The 17,167-nt window shown below is 40.9% G+C and overlaps 1 protein-coding gene across 4 annotated transcripts in view; it reads left to right on the top strand.

Annotated features, from left to right (window-relative positions):
* Positions 1-1,848: 1,848 nt before the first annotated feature.
* UBXN7 (UBX domain protein 7) overlaps positions 1,849-17,167 on the top strand; it is a 57,742-nt gene continuing 42,423 nt past the window's right edge. The window contains exons 1-2 of one of the 4 annotated variants that reach the window (XM_073894924.1): positions 1,849-2,144; positions 2,255-3,228. Coding sequence is in view for 1 of the 4 variants with exons in the window: in XM_025876057.2 (XP_025731842.1) it covers positions 2,072-2,144 (73 nt within the window). In the remaining 3 variants the exon portion in view is untranslated. Of the gene's footprint in view, positions 2,145-2,254; positions 3,229-13,592; positions 13,627-17,167 lie in introns of those variants that run through there. The other 3 variants (XM_073894921.1, XM_025876057.2, XM_073894929.1) reach the window with 3 other exon arrangements.

Genomic DNA, 17,167 nt, shown 5'->3' with positions numbered 1-17,167 from the left:
CTTTGGCTCAGGTCATGATCCCAGGGTCCTGGGATCGAGTCCCACATTGGGCTCCCTGCTCCTTGGGAGCCTGCTTCTCCCTCTGCCTCTCTCTCTCTCTCTCTCTCTCTGTCTCTCATGAATAAATAAATAAAATATTTTTTTAAAAAAAGGAAGAGGTCACACTGTTTCTTGCCCTTGTTTTCCTCTCCTTTTTTGCACTTTTGTGTCAATGTGAGCCAAACAGCTTTCCAAATCCATGACTGGTCCTTAGGATTCCTCAACACACCCAGAGAATTGCAGCAATCTGGAGGTGGTGCTAGGACCAATCTTTGTCATTTAATTGACAATACTCTTGATCAGGAGTCTGTTTTCTGATATCATATCGATCATATCTTCAATCGTAAGATATCAGTCATATCTTCCTGAAGCTATAACCCTATAGTTATTTTGGTTCTTTTTTTTTTAAGATTTTATTTATTTTGACAGAGAGAGAGACAGCGAGAGAGGGAACACAAGCAGGGGGAGTAGGAGAGGGAGAAGCAGGCTTCCCGCTGAGCAGGGAGCCAGATGCGGATGCGGGGCTCGATCCCAGGACCCTGGGATCATAACCTAACCCGAAGGCAGATGCTTAATGACGGAGCCCCCCAGGCACCCCTGACTTAGTTATTTCTTAATTCACCCAAATAGCACATTTACACACTCTTAGGATGGGTCAGTTCTCCACATGACTCCTCTCATCTTTTCCTGGGCCATTTTCCTATGTCGATGCAAAATGTGGGTGGGAGGTTAGAATCTAAATTGAGTCTCCTTAATTTTGTTCTCATAAATAAAGGGACGGATCATCAGATTTGAGTGCACCCCTATAATTGTTTTAAAAATATAAGTAATATACTAATGTTATCTTTGTTTAAAAATAAAAGATAGGGACACCTGGGTGGCTCTGTGGGTTGAGCCTCTGAATCTTGATTTCTGCTCAGGTCATGATCTCAGGGTCATGAGATCCAGCCCAACGCTCTCAGCTCTGAGTCTGCTTGCCTCTCTCCCTCTAACCTTCCCCAACTCACCCACACACTCACTCTCTCTTTCTAAAATAAATTTTAAAAATCTTTTTAAAAAATATTTTATTTATTTATTTGAGAGAGACACAGCGAGAGAGGGAACACAAACAGAGGGAGTAGGGGAGGGAGAAGCAGGCTTCCCGCGGAGCAGGGAGCCCGATGTGGGGCTTGACCCTGGGATCATGACCTGAGCCGAAGGCAGATGCTTAAGGACTGAGCCACCCAGGCGCTCCAAATTTTAAAAATCTTAAAAAAAAAAAAAAGGGATAAAAAACACTCAGAGTCTTCTTTTGCCATCCCCTTTATTGCTGCCCTCTCTAGGCGTCACCAGTATTCTTTTGAGTACAACTTTCCAGTGCTCATTCTATGCATATATACATATACTGTATATACAAATACACGTTTTATTTTTACCTAAATGACACCTCCTCGTTTTCTAGGTGAGGAAACTGAGACCTTGAGGGGAGTCATGGGTTGACAAATTTATTGAAGGAAAGCTAGGCAATTAGTTTAGAGGTTGGGGAGCAGGTGCGAAAGACGCTTCAGTGCGATGATGTAGGATTTGTATTTTGATAGGAGCTGCAGGAAACCTAGCAGAGGGCTATGGAGCTGCAAAAAAAGAAGGAAAAACTGTCATCGGCAGTTGGATCTGTCAATAAAACTTGTGAAGTTGAAACGCAAAGTGCCTACAATCTGCCGAGCTCGCTGAAGCTTATCTCGGAAAACAGGAACAGATACCGCATCTATGAGACTGGCCTTGGAGCTTGAAGAGGAAGGCATCAGAGGTTGTAAAGGATGCTGCCGGCAGGCAGCTACCGTGCAGCCAACCAACCGGGAGAGCAGAAAGCGCTCCCGGACCGGCCTGGAAGTGCGCCTGCGCCGATCTCCGCGGGGAGGGGGGGGCCGGCGGGACGGGAGGGGCGGAGCTTGGGGGCGGTCAATGAGCCTGCGCAAACCGCGCGCCGAGGTGGGGGAGGGCGGTCCGTGTGTGTCTTGTGTTGTTGTTCGGCGGCAGCGGCGGCGGCGGTAAGATGGCTGCCCACGGGGGCTCCGCGGCGTCCTCGGCGCTGAAGGGGTTAATTCAGCAGTTCACCGCCATCACCGGTAAGAGACGCGGTTACCGGAAGGTGGAGAGTGGGGTCTGGAGCGGACGGCCGTTCCGCCCCGGGCTTCCCCTTACCTTCATGCATTTCTCCCTCGGGCTTTCCCCACAGCTCCCGTCCTCCCTTCTGAGGAAGAGGCGACGACGGCGTCGGGTCTCCGGGTTCAGGCGGGAGACAGCCCCCCCCGCGCACCCCATACCTCGTTCTCGGTCTTCTCGCAGTGTGGAGGGAGACACCCCACTCACCCCCCATGCCCCCATTGTCATCCAAGACCCGGGGAATGGGCCGATCTCATCCGCCCCCGCCGGCCCGGGGACCTGGGGGCGGGAGAGGTGGGGGGCCGCACCCGGGCCACCGCCCTCCTCCTCCTTCATTACCTTCCCTTCTCTGTGCAGCCGTGGGGTGCAGTGCATCTCTCACCTCCTTTTTCCATTCTTCCTCGGCCAGGTCATTCTCCCCCAGTCCCTGGCCTGCCCTTCCCCTTTCTGGGCCCCTCAGAGCCATCGCCGTGGCCCTGGCGTGCTCGGGCCCTCCCGCCTTAACGACGAGGCTGGTGGGTTCGGCAGTGCCTTTACCGATCCTGGGGGATAGGCCGCTAGAAAGGGGGGTGCTGAGAAGTACCTTCAAGACAGAGGTTTTAAGAGAAGAATGAGGGGGAACCCCCCCAACCTTACTAGGGAAGGCCTGGAGGAATCCTGGGTGGCGTTTCCCACCTCCCCATAATAAAATAATAAAGACTGGGACGATGGCGCCGGAGCCTCCTGCTGATAAAATAGGGATGGCGGCAGAAACTTCTTTGAGAGAAAGTCAGTTTTTGGGTGTCAGCATCCCCCAAATCCTCGGTTATTTTCCTTTGGACCCTTGCGAAGGGCACACGCAGATCCTCTTGCCGCCTGGAGGAAAGGCCCTAAGCCATTCTATGAATTCTCTATGCCTTGTTTCTCTCTGATGGTGCTGAACTTTTTTTGCATGAGTTATTAGAGGGCGGAGCAAATGATGAAGTTCTCTGTGGAGTGATTTGAGAGAAGAGTACTCCATGTGCCTGAGTGTAATTTTGCCGTTCTAGTTTGTCATTTTGGAAGGAGGTTAGAATGTTAGTTCCCTTTCTGAGCAGATCTATACTTTATCTGGTTATTTGTTAGGTGCAGAGAATGTTTCTATTGTTAATGTACTTAAGAGTTTGACATATAAGATCTGGTTAAGTAAAATTTTATATTGTTCTAACCAGACAGGTTCTATGCACATTGCTGTTTTATAATTTAAAGCTAGTTTTTTCTTTTGCTCTGCAATGACAGCTAGACGTTTGATGCATTATCTAGCTGGTGGGCATGAAACATCACGTCAAAATTGGTAAAGTAAAATTTGAAGTAAAATTGGGATGAGGAATGGAATGATCAACTTTTCTTAATATTTTAAAACTTCTGTGATTGGACTATTAAAGATGTAATGCATTTCCCAGTGTCAAAGCAGATTGCTGTTATTGGGAAAATTAGAAAATTATTGTGTATATAAGTTAATATTGCAGTATTATTTTTCTATAGAAAAATCTTTGTAGTGAATCAGATATAGAAGTGGTTATTATTAATCTTTAGATTTTTCTAGAGTTGGTTTAAGATGCCACCTATTTAATTTCAGTTTTTTATGTTAATTACCACCACTTCAGGAACTCAGACTGTTTTTGTGTTAAGGACCACCCCTCAGGAACTCAGAACCTCACATTATTTCTTCTAATTCAGTGTTTTTGTTAAATATGGACAAAACCCAAAGTGTGGTGAGATAAAATGGCTCACTTACTTGCTTTAATTCTGTGCTAGCTTACATGGCTTGTTTCCTGGCCACAGGCCTTTCTATTCCTGAATCAGGTTGGAGACCCTTAGTAGACAATGGTATCTGGAAGTCTGCAAAAGGGAAAATACCTTAGATTGTTCTTAATGTATTATGAATTTCTATTAATAATTTTGGGGATTTTGGGGCTTTTGGCAGGCTCAGTCAGAAGAGCATGCGACTCTTGATTTCAGGGTCGTGAGTTCGAGCCCCACACTACTCTTCAAGTAGAGATTACTTGAATAAATTAAAAAAACTTTAAAAAATAATAACTTTGTGGATTTTTTTTTTTTTACAAGACAGTGATTAACTGTTAGAAGCACATGATTAGCCCCTTTAGTCTTTTTTACATATATTAAAAAAAGTTTGGGGTTCTGTCCACATATATTTTAAAATTGTAGTTTTTTATGATAAAAAGGTATTTGATATTTATTCATTGCTGGATGAATTAAATTGACCTTAAGAACTTATGCTGTGATTTCAAAAAGATTTTACTTTCTGGAAGCTCAACATTCTGGTGAAAGCAATGCATTTTCAAAAATGTGAGCCTTACCTTTTCTGTGGCTTTAAAAATAGAACAGAAAACAAAGAATTTTAAGTCTTATTTCTCACTAAGTAGAACAAATCTCTCTATATGATGTATGAGTATGAAGTAATGACTCGATTTTTTTCTTATTTATTTTTATTTGAATATAGTTAACAGGATATTATATTAGCTTCAGGTGTATTGACTGATTTTTATTTTATTTTTATTTAAAGATTTTAATTTATTTGAGAGAGTACATGCACACAAATGCGAACAGGGAAGAGGGTCAGAGGGAGAGGGAAAAATCAGAGTCCCCAAGGTGGGGCTCCATCCCAGGACCCTGAGATCACGACCGGAGCCAAAGGCAGACACTTAACAGACTGAGCCACCCAGGCACTCCTATTTTTATTTATTTATTTTTAAGTAGGCTCCATGCCTAATGTGGGGCTTGAACTTGCAACTCTGAGATTAAGAGTCATATGTTCTCCTGACTGAGCCAGCCAGGCACCCTGACTCTGATTTTTAAAAAAAATACTTAAAAAATCACACACACACACAAATCCTAACCTAAAATGATTTTGAAAAAAGTAAAAACTAACCTCTCACAACAGCAATTTTTTTTTAAGATTTTATTTATTTATTTGACAGCACAAGCAGGGGGAGCGGCAGGCAGAGGGAGAGGGAGAAGCAGACTCCCCGCCAAGCAGGGAGCCTGATGTGGGGCTCGGTCCCAGGACCCTGGGATCATGACCTGAGCAGAAGGCAGATGCTTAATGACTGAGCCACCCAGGTGCCCCTAGAATAGATTTTCAGTTAATATTACATCATAAATATTTTTTCTGTGATCAAACTCTGATAAGCCAAGGGAAGTGACAGTCTTTGAAATACATTGAGAAACTGTATACCTTTACCATTGATGTTAGAGTCATTTGAAGTTGCATAGAAAACCAGTCCTGTTACTTTATAGTCCACTACATTTTACAGTATTATCAGTTTGATCTCCCTTGATATTCATCGTACTTGGGTTTGAATGACTGTTAACTGCTTTCAAAAGTCGTATCAGTTCTTAAAACATGAGGAAGGAATGTGCTGCTGGATCTGAATGTCATTCCAAAAGGACAATTAAAAAATTTATTTAAGTAATCTCTGCACCCAGTGTGGGGCTTGAACTCATGGCCCCAAGATCAAGAGTTGCATGCTTCTCCAACTGAGCCAGCCAGGTACCCCCCAAAAGAACAATTTTTAATGTTTTGAACCATGGCAGTATTCCATTAACACCAGCTTGGGCTGACATCCAGCCACACATAGACAAAATGCACAGATGTAATCAGAATAATTTCATGAGATGAGGGATATATAGATGCTCTATAGAATTGGTAAAAATAAACAGGCAATAGAAGGGAAGGACAAAATGTGAGGGAATAGAAAGTGGGGGCTGAGAAGAAAATAGGAGTTAGTATAGAATTCCATAAAACTTAATGCGTAGTAGACACTCATGTACTTCATGAAATTATGGAAGAGACCTTAGTTTAATCTTTGTCTAAAACCGTTAAATGAATGCATATTTGTTACAGAAATTAGAAACTGTGGTGTGTGGAGTTTTTGGCTTTCTGGCCAATTTCCATTCATATTCTTTTCTACCAATACATTTCTCTTGGGTTAGTATTAAACTGTGTTTAAGTTCTCTGTCAGGAAAGATGGTTGTAAGTGTTCTAGATATCAAGAGGAAACTCTTTTGGAATTGTAAGAACTATTTCAGGAGGTAATGATGTTTGAGCAGAATTTAGAGAGGTAATAAATTTTGAGTTGTGAATGGGATCTTACTAATAAATTCAGTATTGATGGACTACTATGTGCCTGGCATGGTTCAGATCCTGGAAATACTACTATGAGCAAGACAAGGTGTCTGTGCTCAAAAAGCATAAAGGTTAATGGGAATACAGACACATACATAGGTATTACAATACAATGGGGAATGGTAGGTAGCTATTATGGGAGCACAAAAGATGGAGGTAAAGAAAGGTTTCCCAGAAGAAATAATTTCTTAGCTAAAACTTAATTTTAAAAAAAAAAAGAAAGAAAAAAAACTTGCAGGAGAGATGTTTCCTACAGGAGGAACATGTACAAAGGCCTGGAGGAGAGAGGGACAGATATACACACACACAGACACAAGAAAGAAGAGACAGTAGATTTAGGGAGTTGATGATAATTCCAAGTGAATAGGGCATAGTTAGTGGGAGATGCAGTCAATTGAACTGAAGAGATAGTTGGGGGGGGGGTGCCAGATTAGGAAGGGCTTTGTAACCCATGTTAAATCTTGGCTGTATTCTAGTGTAGTGGGGAGTCAATGAAAACTAATTGGGGGAGTGACATAACCAGATTTAGGTTTTTTAGAAAGAGCTACTTGGCTGTAGTGGAGAAGAGGTAGGCATTGAGATAAGTAGAAAACTGTTGCTTTAATCCAAGAAAGACACTGGTGTCCTTATTGAAATAAGTTTGTGGCAGAGAAGTGGAAGATAAGGGAAGAAAGATATGGGAAGAAGTTGGAGGAGTCAGAATGAAGCTTAGGATTCTGTTATGGACATCTAGGTATATGATGGTGCTATTTGTGAAGGATATGGGATAGTGGAAGAGGTTTGGGGAGAAGATGATTAGTTCAGTTTCAGATAAGTTGCTGCCTCTGAGACTTCCAAGTGGACTGTTCAATAAACAAATGACTATTTGGGTCTAGAAAGAGGAGTGTCATCTGAGGAGTTGTAGCAATGGCGGCTGAAGTATAAATGTGAATAGCATCTTGCAGGGGAGAGTGTACTGTGAGAAAACAGTAGGCTCCAAGACACAAAGCTGAAGGAACACTAACATCTGACACAGTGCAAAGAAGAAAGTACAGAGAAACCAAAGATTTAGGAGGAAAACCAGGAGAATGTAATGGTACTTCCAACATCAGGAGTATGGTAGTAACTCAGATAATGTGTAGGTACTTGAGGAAACCAGAAATCATTGAATATTCATAGATTTTTTTAAGAGGGTGGGAGGGGCAGTGGGAAAGGGTGAGAGAGAATCTTAAGCAGGCTCCATGGCGTGCGCGGAGCCGGATGTTGGGCTGGATTTCACAACCCTGAGATCATGACCTGAGCTGAAATCAAGAGTTGGCCCAGCGCTCAACTGACTGAGCGACCCAGTGCCCCCTGGGCTGGAAGATATCTTAAAAACCATCTTGACTCATTTCTGAGTTAATCAAATGAAAAGTAAAGTGACTTAGGTTTTTTTTTTAAACTTTTTTTTTTAAGATTTTATTTATTTATTATAGAGAGAGAAAAAGAGAGAGAGAGAGAGAGAGAGCATGAGAGGGGGGAGGGTCCGAGGGAGAAGCAGACTCACCGCTGAGCAGGGAGCCCGATGCGGGACTTGATCCCGGGACTCCAGGATCATGACCTGAGCCGAAGGCAGTCGCTTAACCAACTGAGCCACCCAGGCGCCCATGACTTAGGTTTATGTGACTAGGTCAGTGCTCTTCAGACTTTTTTTGGAGGAAAGGACTCCCCCTTTTTTTTTTTAATTTTCAGTCTTCATGGACCAGTACTTTTATAAAGTACAATAAAAATTAATTGCTTGAATGTCCACAATAGCCAAACTGTGGAAAGAGCCAAGATGTCCATCGACAGATGAATGGATAAAGAAGATGTGGTATATATACACAATGGAATATTATGCAGCCATCAAAAGGAATGAGAGCTTGTCATTTGCAACGACATGGATGGAACTGGAGGGTGTTATGCTGAGTGAAATAAGTCAATCAGAGAAAGACACGTATCATATGACCTCGCTGATATGAGGAATTCTTAATCTCAGGAAACAAACTGAGTGTTGCTGGAGTGGTGGGGGGTGGGAGGGATAGGGTGGCTGGGTGATAGACATTGGGGAGGGTATGTGCTATGGTGAGCTCTGTGAATTGTGCAAGACTGTTGAATCACAGATCTGTACTTCTGAAACAAATAATGCAACATATGTTAAGAAAAAAGAAAAAGAAGAAGATAGCAGGAGGGGAAGAATGAAGGGGAGTAAGTCAGAGGGGGAGACGAACCATGAGAGACGATGGACTCTGAAAAACAAACTGAGGGTTCTAGAGGGGAGGAGGGTAGGGGGATGGGTTAGCCTGGTGATGGGTATTAAAGAGGGCACATTCTGCATGGAGCACTGGGTGTTATGCACAAACAATGAATTATGGAACACTACATCAAAAACTAATGATGTAATATATGGTGATTAACATAACAATAAAAAATTTTAAAAAATTAATTGCTTGAAAAATGAGATAAAAATAACAAAATATAAGCCCAAATTCTTTTTAAAATTAAGGTATAATTTGCATGCAGTAAAATTTGCCCTTTTTAAATGTGTAGTTATGAGTTTTAATAACTGTACAATTCTATAACCACAGTGAAGTTGCAAAACAGTTCTATCATCCTCAGAAAATTCCTCCTGCCCCTTTGTAGTCAATCCCTCCCCTCACCTATAACCTAATCTTTTTGTCTATTGTTTTTCTTTTCCAGAATGTCATATAAATGGAATCACAGTATGTAGCCTTTTGAGTCTGGCTTCTTTCAATTAGCATATTGCATTTGAGATTCATTCAGATTGTTTTTTCTTTTTATTGGTGAATAGTATACCATTGAATGGATATACTACAATTTGTTTATCCATTCATTAAGTGAATGGATAATTGTGCTGTTTCCAGTTTGGGAGATTATAAATAAAGCTGCTAAAAACATTAGCATACAAGTGTGTGAATGTAAGTTTTCATTTCCCTTGGATTAATACCTAGAGTGGGATAATTGGATTATATGATAGGTTTATAACTTTAAGAAATTGCCAAACTGTTTTCCAAGGTCATGATTACCATTCCCATCAGCAATGTATGAGAGTTCAGTTGCCCATTTGGTATTTTTTTTATTATTATTCTATTTTTATTTTTATTTTTTGTTCATTTGGTATTTTTAATATTTTGTAGTCATTTTAATAGGTGTGTAATGGTATAGTATTGTGGTTTTAATTTGCATTTCCCTAGTGACTAATGATATTGGGCATTTTTTCATATGATAATTTGCCATCCATAAATCTTTTAAGCCTGAACTTTTAATTATTAGATTCCACAGACATAAAATTACTCTATCAAATTGTTATAAAAGTTTCTAAATGTTTACACTAGAATTTCTCTTTCATTTATTTATTTATTATTTATTTATTTTTTAGAATTTCTCTTTTAATCTTGTCATGGACTAGAGATAGCTGGTCTCAGGACCACACTTTGGGTAGCATGGTCTTAGGTAATGGCAGAACAGGGACTAGAATTCTGGTGTCTTTACTCCTAGGCCTATGCATTTTTCACCATATTACTATTACCCTCACTATAGTTTCCTTTTGTTGATCCAACAAAAATTAGCTTTGTTTATCTGTCCGCTAACTCAGTCATTTCGTTTCTCTTATACTTAATAAATTTAGTTTTCTGGGCATAAATTTTTGGTGTTTTTTTGTTTGTTTTTGTTTTTTAATGTTTTCAGTTCCTGAATGCTTAAAAACTTCATCAGGATGGGAGACTGATGAGGTTAGCTTTCACCTTACTTCTTGCAGCTGTCACTCACTCCTGTTTCCTAGGTGGACAGTCTAGCTTACTTTATCATTTCTGGGGGATAGGTAGAACTAAAAAGCAATCCCTTTGTGTCTTTATCATTTCTGTTCTCTATCCCTTCTAGGATAATAACGGCTCTGTAGAGGGATTCTTTCCTTTCCTTCTCTCTCTCTCTCTGACTGCTCTACTTTGGTTCCTTGAAAGTAGTGGAAAGACTAATTTTTTCCGTTCTCTATCCTGGGATAATAAGGGCTCTACAGGGATTCTTCTCTTTTTCTTTTCTTTTCTTTTCTTCTCTCTCTCTCTCTCTCTGACTGCTCTACTTTGGTTCCTTGACAGTAGCGGAGGAGAGACTAATTTTTTTGGCACTTGAAAGTGATATAGAGGATAGGCATAAGGGACTACTACAGTTTGGAAAGTCTCTTGATTCTTTCTTCCAGCTGTGGTGGAGATAACTGCATTACAGGTTTTGGGTTATTTCCTATATCAAGTCATTAATGGAGAGAGTGTGAACTAAGAGGCAGCAGCAAAGAAATGGCCACTGGTGAATTGTATACCACAGGCTGGGTTGAATAATATACTTTGGTGCCATTAGCAGGCTTAAAGTGGAAGGAAGGAAGGAGTAAGGAAGGAGTAGAGAAGAAGGAAGAGAAGGAGTAAATGAAAAGGGTTCATGTAGTGAGAAATAGTAAAGTGGAGCTCCTGCCATAGATTATAGATTGAATTTTTGTGTGCCCCTCCCAAATTTCATATGTTGAGATCCTAAACCCTCTATGTGGTGGCATGAGGAGGTGGGGGCCTTTGGGAGGTGATTAGGTCATGGGGATGGAGCTCTCATGAGTGGGAATAGTATCCTTAAAAAGAGACCCCAGGGAACTCCCTTACCCCTTCTGTGAGGACACAGTAAGAAGACAGTTGTCTTTGTTCTTTTTTTTTTTTTAATATACTTAAAACAATTTTTTTTATTTTCTTAAGTAATCTTTACACCTAGTGTAGGGCTCGAACTGACAACCCCAAAATCAAGAGTCGCATGCTCTACTGACCGAGCCAGCAAGATGCCCCCAAGACAGCTGTCTTTGAACCAGGAAGCAGGCCTGTACCACATACTAAATCTGCTGGACCCTTGACCTTGGACTTCCCAGCCTCCAGAGCTGTGAGAAATAAATGTTTGTTGTTTAAGCCACCCTAGTCAAAGGTATTTTTGTTAGAGCAGCCTGAACACACTAAGATGCAGGGTTAGATTAAGCTATCCTGTTGCTGCCTGTAATATTGAGACCACAAAAATAAGCCTATTTAGGGCGCTTGGGTGGCTCAGTTGGTTACGACTGCCTTCAGCTCATGTCATGGTCCCGGAGTCCTGGGATCGAGTCCCGCGTCAGGCTCCTGCGTCGGCAGGGAGCCTGCTTCTCCTCTGACCCTCTCCACTCTCATGCTGTTTCTCTCTCTCTCTCAAATAAGTAAATAAAATCTTTGGGAAAAAAAAATAAGCCAATTTAAACAAGTGTACAGATAGTTTAAATCTGCAAACGTATTATTAGTCCCGCCTCTTTAAAAAAGATAGGTGTTTTATTCTGAATATAATAAGGTGGAAGTTCAAATTTTTTACAGCTGACCCATCAACAATAGTTATTACCTCTGAATATATAGGTAGAACTTGCAACTTGATTAACTTGTTGATCACTATTCCTTTCCCCTATGTCATTTAGCTCTCCATACTTTTTCTCTGCCTTCTCAGTTAACCTTCACTTCTTCATATGCCTATTTAGTTCGGTGGGAGTATTATTGGCATTTTGGCTGGGACAATTTTTTGTTGCGTAGGACTATTCTATCCTCTTCAGAAGATTTAGCACTTGTATTTATTTCCTGTGACTGCTGTAACAAATTACCACAAACTGCATGGCTTTACACACATTTATTCTCTCACAGTTCTGGAGGTCATAAGTCTGAAATGAAGGTGTGAGCAGTCTTCGTGGGAGGGGAGGCGTTTTTCAACGTCCTATAGCATTCCTGTCTTCTCTCCACTAAATGCCAGTAGCGCTCTCCCAGCCCCCAGTCATGAAACACCAAAAATGGTCTCTCACATTACTAAATGCTCTGCTATTTCCCGGCATTAAGAACCACTGGAACCTTTAATTATCTCTCTGTTGTCTTCTGTTTCTAAAATGATGCACTGGGGCGCCTGGGTGGCTCAGTCGTTAAGTGTCTACCTTCGGCTCAGGTCATGATCCCGGGGTCCTGGGATCAAGCCCCGCATTGGGCTCCCTGCTCTGCAGGAGGCCTGCCTCTCCCTCTCCCACTCCCCGTACTTGTGTTCCCTCTCTCACTGTGTCTCTCTCTGTCAAATAAATAAAGTCTTTAAAAAATAAATAAATAAAATGATGCACTAAGTGATACAAGTGATGCTTTAAGAATGATTATACAAGCAAGATGACTCAGATAATTTCGCTTTATTTAAGAAAGTGAATGGTGTACTTTGTTTCTTGGGCCCCTCTCAAATACTACCTTCTTCAGTCTTGCCAGGATTTAGCATGTGCTTCCTTTTAAAAAAATATTTATAGGTAGAGGCCCCTCTTTCTTTTTGAATGTTTCCTACAGGTCACTGACAAACGCCAGTGATGCAAGTTATCCTGCATATTGTCAACAGAGATATGATAGGGCCCTCTCTGGGATATGCTGCCTACAGCTTAGATTCTAGTGTTAAATAGTTAAGTAAGGATTACAAATAGGATGGCAGTTCTGGGCCTCGAGTGTTGACACCATCTGCCCCCAAAATATCACAGTGATTATTTCCTTTATTATAGCTTTATTTTTGTGTCTTAAAGTCATTCCCTGTAGAATCCCTTTTAATAAATTCTATTTTAATCTATAGTTCAATAAACCTGTGGACCTAGGAAATTTTGGAATACTTACCTATACTTTTATTACATTTTCCCCTGCCACTACAACACTCCTGATGCTTCTCAGTCATACTGGAATGCTGCTTACTTACAGGTTTCTTTAAAGCAGATATCTTTTGGTATTGTTTTATTCTTTAGAGCATTCATTTTTTTTCCTAGAGTGATTATTTCCTGTTATATTCCTGCTTTAAAAAAAACACAAAATGAGTGTTTAATGTGAGTGAAGCACATGTTCATAGCATCAGATGAGTGAGCGAAAGAAAACTGAGATGTCTTACTCTGCTTGCCTATTTGCCAATAGGGAGCTGTGCCAAGTTCTTTAATATGAATTTTCTTAATCTACACAAGCACTTCATGAAGTTGGTAATATCCCCATTTTACAACTAAGAAACTGAGAGCTATAGAGAAATTAGTAACTAATCAAAGTCACACAACTTGACTAGGAGTCAAACTCAGGTTTATTTGAGTAGTATTCATGCTCTTAATATCTATACTGAGAACTGAGGGGAACATGAAGAATGTTTTTTTTTTTCCTTACAGTGTATAGGACAGGCCAGAGGAAAAATTTGATATCTTCATCCCAACTGTTTGGTGTCTCTATCCTCAGGTACCCAGTATCTTTTTCATGCTCTAAGGTACCTCCCACCCTAATGCAGCACTTCTGGTAGGCCTTCCTTAGCTCTCCTCCAAAAGGCTACTTAAATCTTTTTTCCTAACCCAACTCCCTTAATCTCTTATTTTTGCTCTCAATTTACAGGATTTTAGGGAGTAGCTCAACATCTAATGGAGAAGTTAATAAATGATGGGGCACCTGGGTGGCTCAGTTGGTTTGGCATCCGACTCTGATTTCAGCTCAGGTCATGATTCAGGGTTGTGAGATCAAGCCCTGCCTCCGGCTCTGCACTCAGTGCGGAGTCTCCCCTTCTCCCTTTGCCCCCTGCCTCTAAAAAAATAAATAAAATAAAAAGCATGTTTGTTAACCTAAATTAATCTCTTCAGTGGTTGCATTTTAGGCAGCCTAATAAAGTGAAAAAAAAATAGGCAGTTAGACCTTTTAGGATAGGCAGACCATATTGTTGACAGGCGAGCTTGCCTGAGGATTGACTTTACAAGTTCCTGATTTTCACACCATCTTTTATTTTACTTCAGAGCCCATACATTCTCTGAAGGGTTCCCATTCAGTTGTACTGGAGTTCTGATAGTTGGAGGGTGGTAGAGAGGTTGACAACAATTATTTGTCTGCAGTGGTCATTTTTAAGTTGAATTTCCTTGTGAACACATTTCAGAAGGAGTGATAGCAGCCAGCATTGGTTGCTATTATGGCAGAGGGAGTTTCACTCCCCCACCAACATATTCTTTGTGCTTTTTATGGTGCTTCAGTGCAGTGTGAGCACCTAGAAAGACAAGAGCCAAAAATGATATGAACTCAGTGATTTAATTCTCTGAAAAAGAAAAGATTGGTGGATGCCTTGTGAAGCTGGTTTTAGGATTCATTATGAGGCAAACATAACAGTTCATGCATCTCTCTGCTAGAACAAGCAGCCAGAGTGGTCTGTCTATAGGAACCTTTTAACTTTCAGAATTGCTGTGTAGATAAGTAAATTAAAATGGAGTACAATAGTCTAAAAATGAATTTTTAGACTACCATTTAAGAAGTATAATGGAAAAGTATTAGGAAGGCACTAAAACAAAGCCTCAGGTTTTATGACAAATAATATGGAAACACATAAGTCTCAAAATTGTTCATCAAATTTGTGCTGGTTTTGCCCCAAGATTACCTAAGATTGGCTATTGGGATATTTGAACTCCTTCCCCTCAAAAAGTTGCATTGTCTGTGTTTTGAAATTTCTTTTTTTTTTTAAGATTTATTTATTTATTTTAGAGAGAGAGTATGTATGGGGGAGAGGGAGAGAGAATCTCAAGCAGGCTTGAGTGTGGAGCCCAATGCAACCCGGGTCTCAGTCTCACGACCCTGAGATCATGATCTGAGCTGAAATTAAGAGTCAGATGCCCAACTGACTGAGCCACTTAGGCACCCTGAAATTTCATTTTTTAAAAGTGTGTTTACTGGGGCGCCTGGGTGGCTCCATCGTTCAGCGTCTGCCTTTGGCTTGGGTCGTGATCCCGGGGTCCTGGGATCGAGCCCCGCATCGGGCTCCCTGCTCCGCGGGAAGCCTGCTTCTCCCTCTCCAAATCCCCCTGCTTGTGTTCCCTCTCTCGCTGTGTCTCTGTCAAATAAATAAAAAATCTTTAAAAAAATAAAAAATAAAAGTGTGTTTACTAATGGTGAGAATGTAAATTTGTACATACTAGAACTTGAGAACTTTTAGTTCAGCTTGATTGCGACCTTAGGGAGAGATAACTGGTAGGAGAAAAGTGAGACCTGGGCAAGTTCAGTCAGTTTTTAAAGTTTGCAAGATGGAAAAGCTAGCACAGACAAGGATAGAGATTGAGACTTCATGGAAAAGTATACATCTATTCCTCTATCTATCTACTTCAGGGTGAGGAGGGGAGGAGGAAGGTCTAAAACTTAACAGGGAAGTGGGTATTTAGTGAATGAGGGGACTGATTTGCTATAACTATATTATGCAAAGGCATGGCATTCTAAAGTAACACCAAGGGATCTGCCTAGATTAGTAGACCTGCGTGGCTGGAGGGAATGGTATAGGGATGAGATGAGAGCAGAGGGGTATCATTTGGAAGCAGTAAATGAGGGCCAAATCTTATTGGCAGCTTAAGAAACATGAAAACTTCCAGTCAGCAATGCAGACTGATACAGAGAAGACAATCAAATTTACATTATTTAGCAGTGTAGAGGGTCTGTCAAAGGGAACATGACCAAGAGCAGAGAGATGCAGTAGTTCATGTAAGAGGTAAAGACTTGAACGAAGACTGTAGCGATGAGTGCAGAGCGAAAAGGATGGATCAGAGTGGTTTCATCTAGATGGAAACTGTAGGAATTGTTTGACTGAAGGGGTGTTTGCAGTTGAAGGAGAGAGAAGGGTTGGAAGTTTCTTAAATTTGAGTAATAGAGAAGCCTTTTTAAAGGAAAAAGCCTCCCTGGGCCTATGTAACTAAAATGACCATATATATACCCAGATATACAGCCAACCCCAAATGAAAGGTAATTCTCTGTCCAATTCCCAAAAAAGATTTCTCACCAACATAAATATGCAAATTTTTAGGGACTTAAGTCAAATGATAGATGCTTTTTTGTAATTTTTTAAATTGATTTAACATTAAATCCTAATTTTATGTACTCGTGGTTTTTCCACTTGTGTTTCATGAAATAATTTTTTTCAGATCTTTTTTTTTACGTAAACTCTACCCACAACATGGGGCTCGAACCCACAACCCTGAGATGAAGAGTCACATGCTCTACCTGCTGAGTAGGCCAAGCACCCCTCAGGAAATAATGTTGTTCAGTTTTTTTCACTGGCATCTTAGATATATGTCTTTGTCAGCTATTAGACAAAGCAGTATCTACTTCGTCATCTGATGGGTTTTTTTTTTTTTTTGAGTATGTGGTTTTCACTTTACATTGTTTGAGATAGAGCCCTTTTAAAATTTGTGATGACGGGGCGCCTGGGTGGCTCAGTCAGTTGAGCGGCTGCCTTCCGCTCAGGTCATGATCCCAGTGTCCTGGGATCGAGCCCCGCATCGGGCTCCCTGCTCAGCGGGGAGCCTGCTTCTCCGTCTGCCTCTGCCTGCCTGCCGCTCCCCCTGCTTGTGCTCTCTCTCTCACTATCTCTCTCTCTGTGTCAAATAAATAAATAAAAAGTCTTTAAAAAAAAAAAAGTCTCATGGTTTAAAAAAAAATTTTGTATGTGATGCTCTCACTGGAAATTTAATCTTAAGAACATGGATAGATCTTAAGTACCCATTTGTTGTTTGTGATTTCCACAGTGTAACCATATGCTTTATAAATGAAAGTTAAAGAATAAACATATGCACATGGTATAAAATTCAAAGGATGTGGAAGTATTGTTTTGGCTGAAGCCTGACCTTTCTTTCCCTGGTATATCAACTGGTGAACTGAAGTACTGTGAGATAGCTCTAAGTCAGTTTATTAGACATTGATCATGTGCAAGCAAACACAGTGCTAGGTGCTGGGGATACCAAAACAAAAGCCTGTGTTCAAGAAGCTT

The sequence above is a fragment of the Callorhinus ursinus genome, unplaced genomic scaffold, assembly GCF_003265705.2.
Source record: "Callorhinus ursinus isolate GAN/ISIS: 27379988/994484 unplaced genomic scaffold, GSC_fseal_2.0 scaffold1, whole genome shotgun sequence".
In the NCBI taxonomy this organism is placed as follows: Eukaryota; Metazoa; Chordata; class Mammalia; order Carnivora; family Otariidae; genus Callorhinus; species Callorhinus ursinus.
Note: the sequence above shows the minus strand (reverse complement) of the source record. Positions and strands in the feature narration are given on the sequence as shown.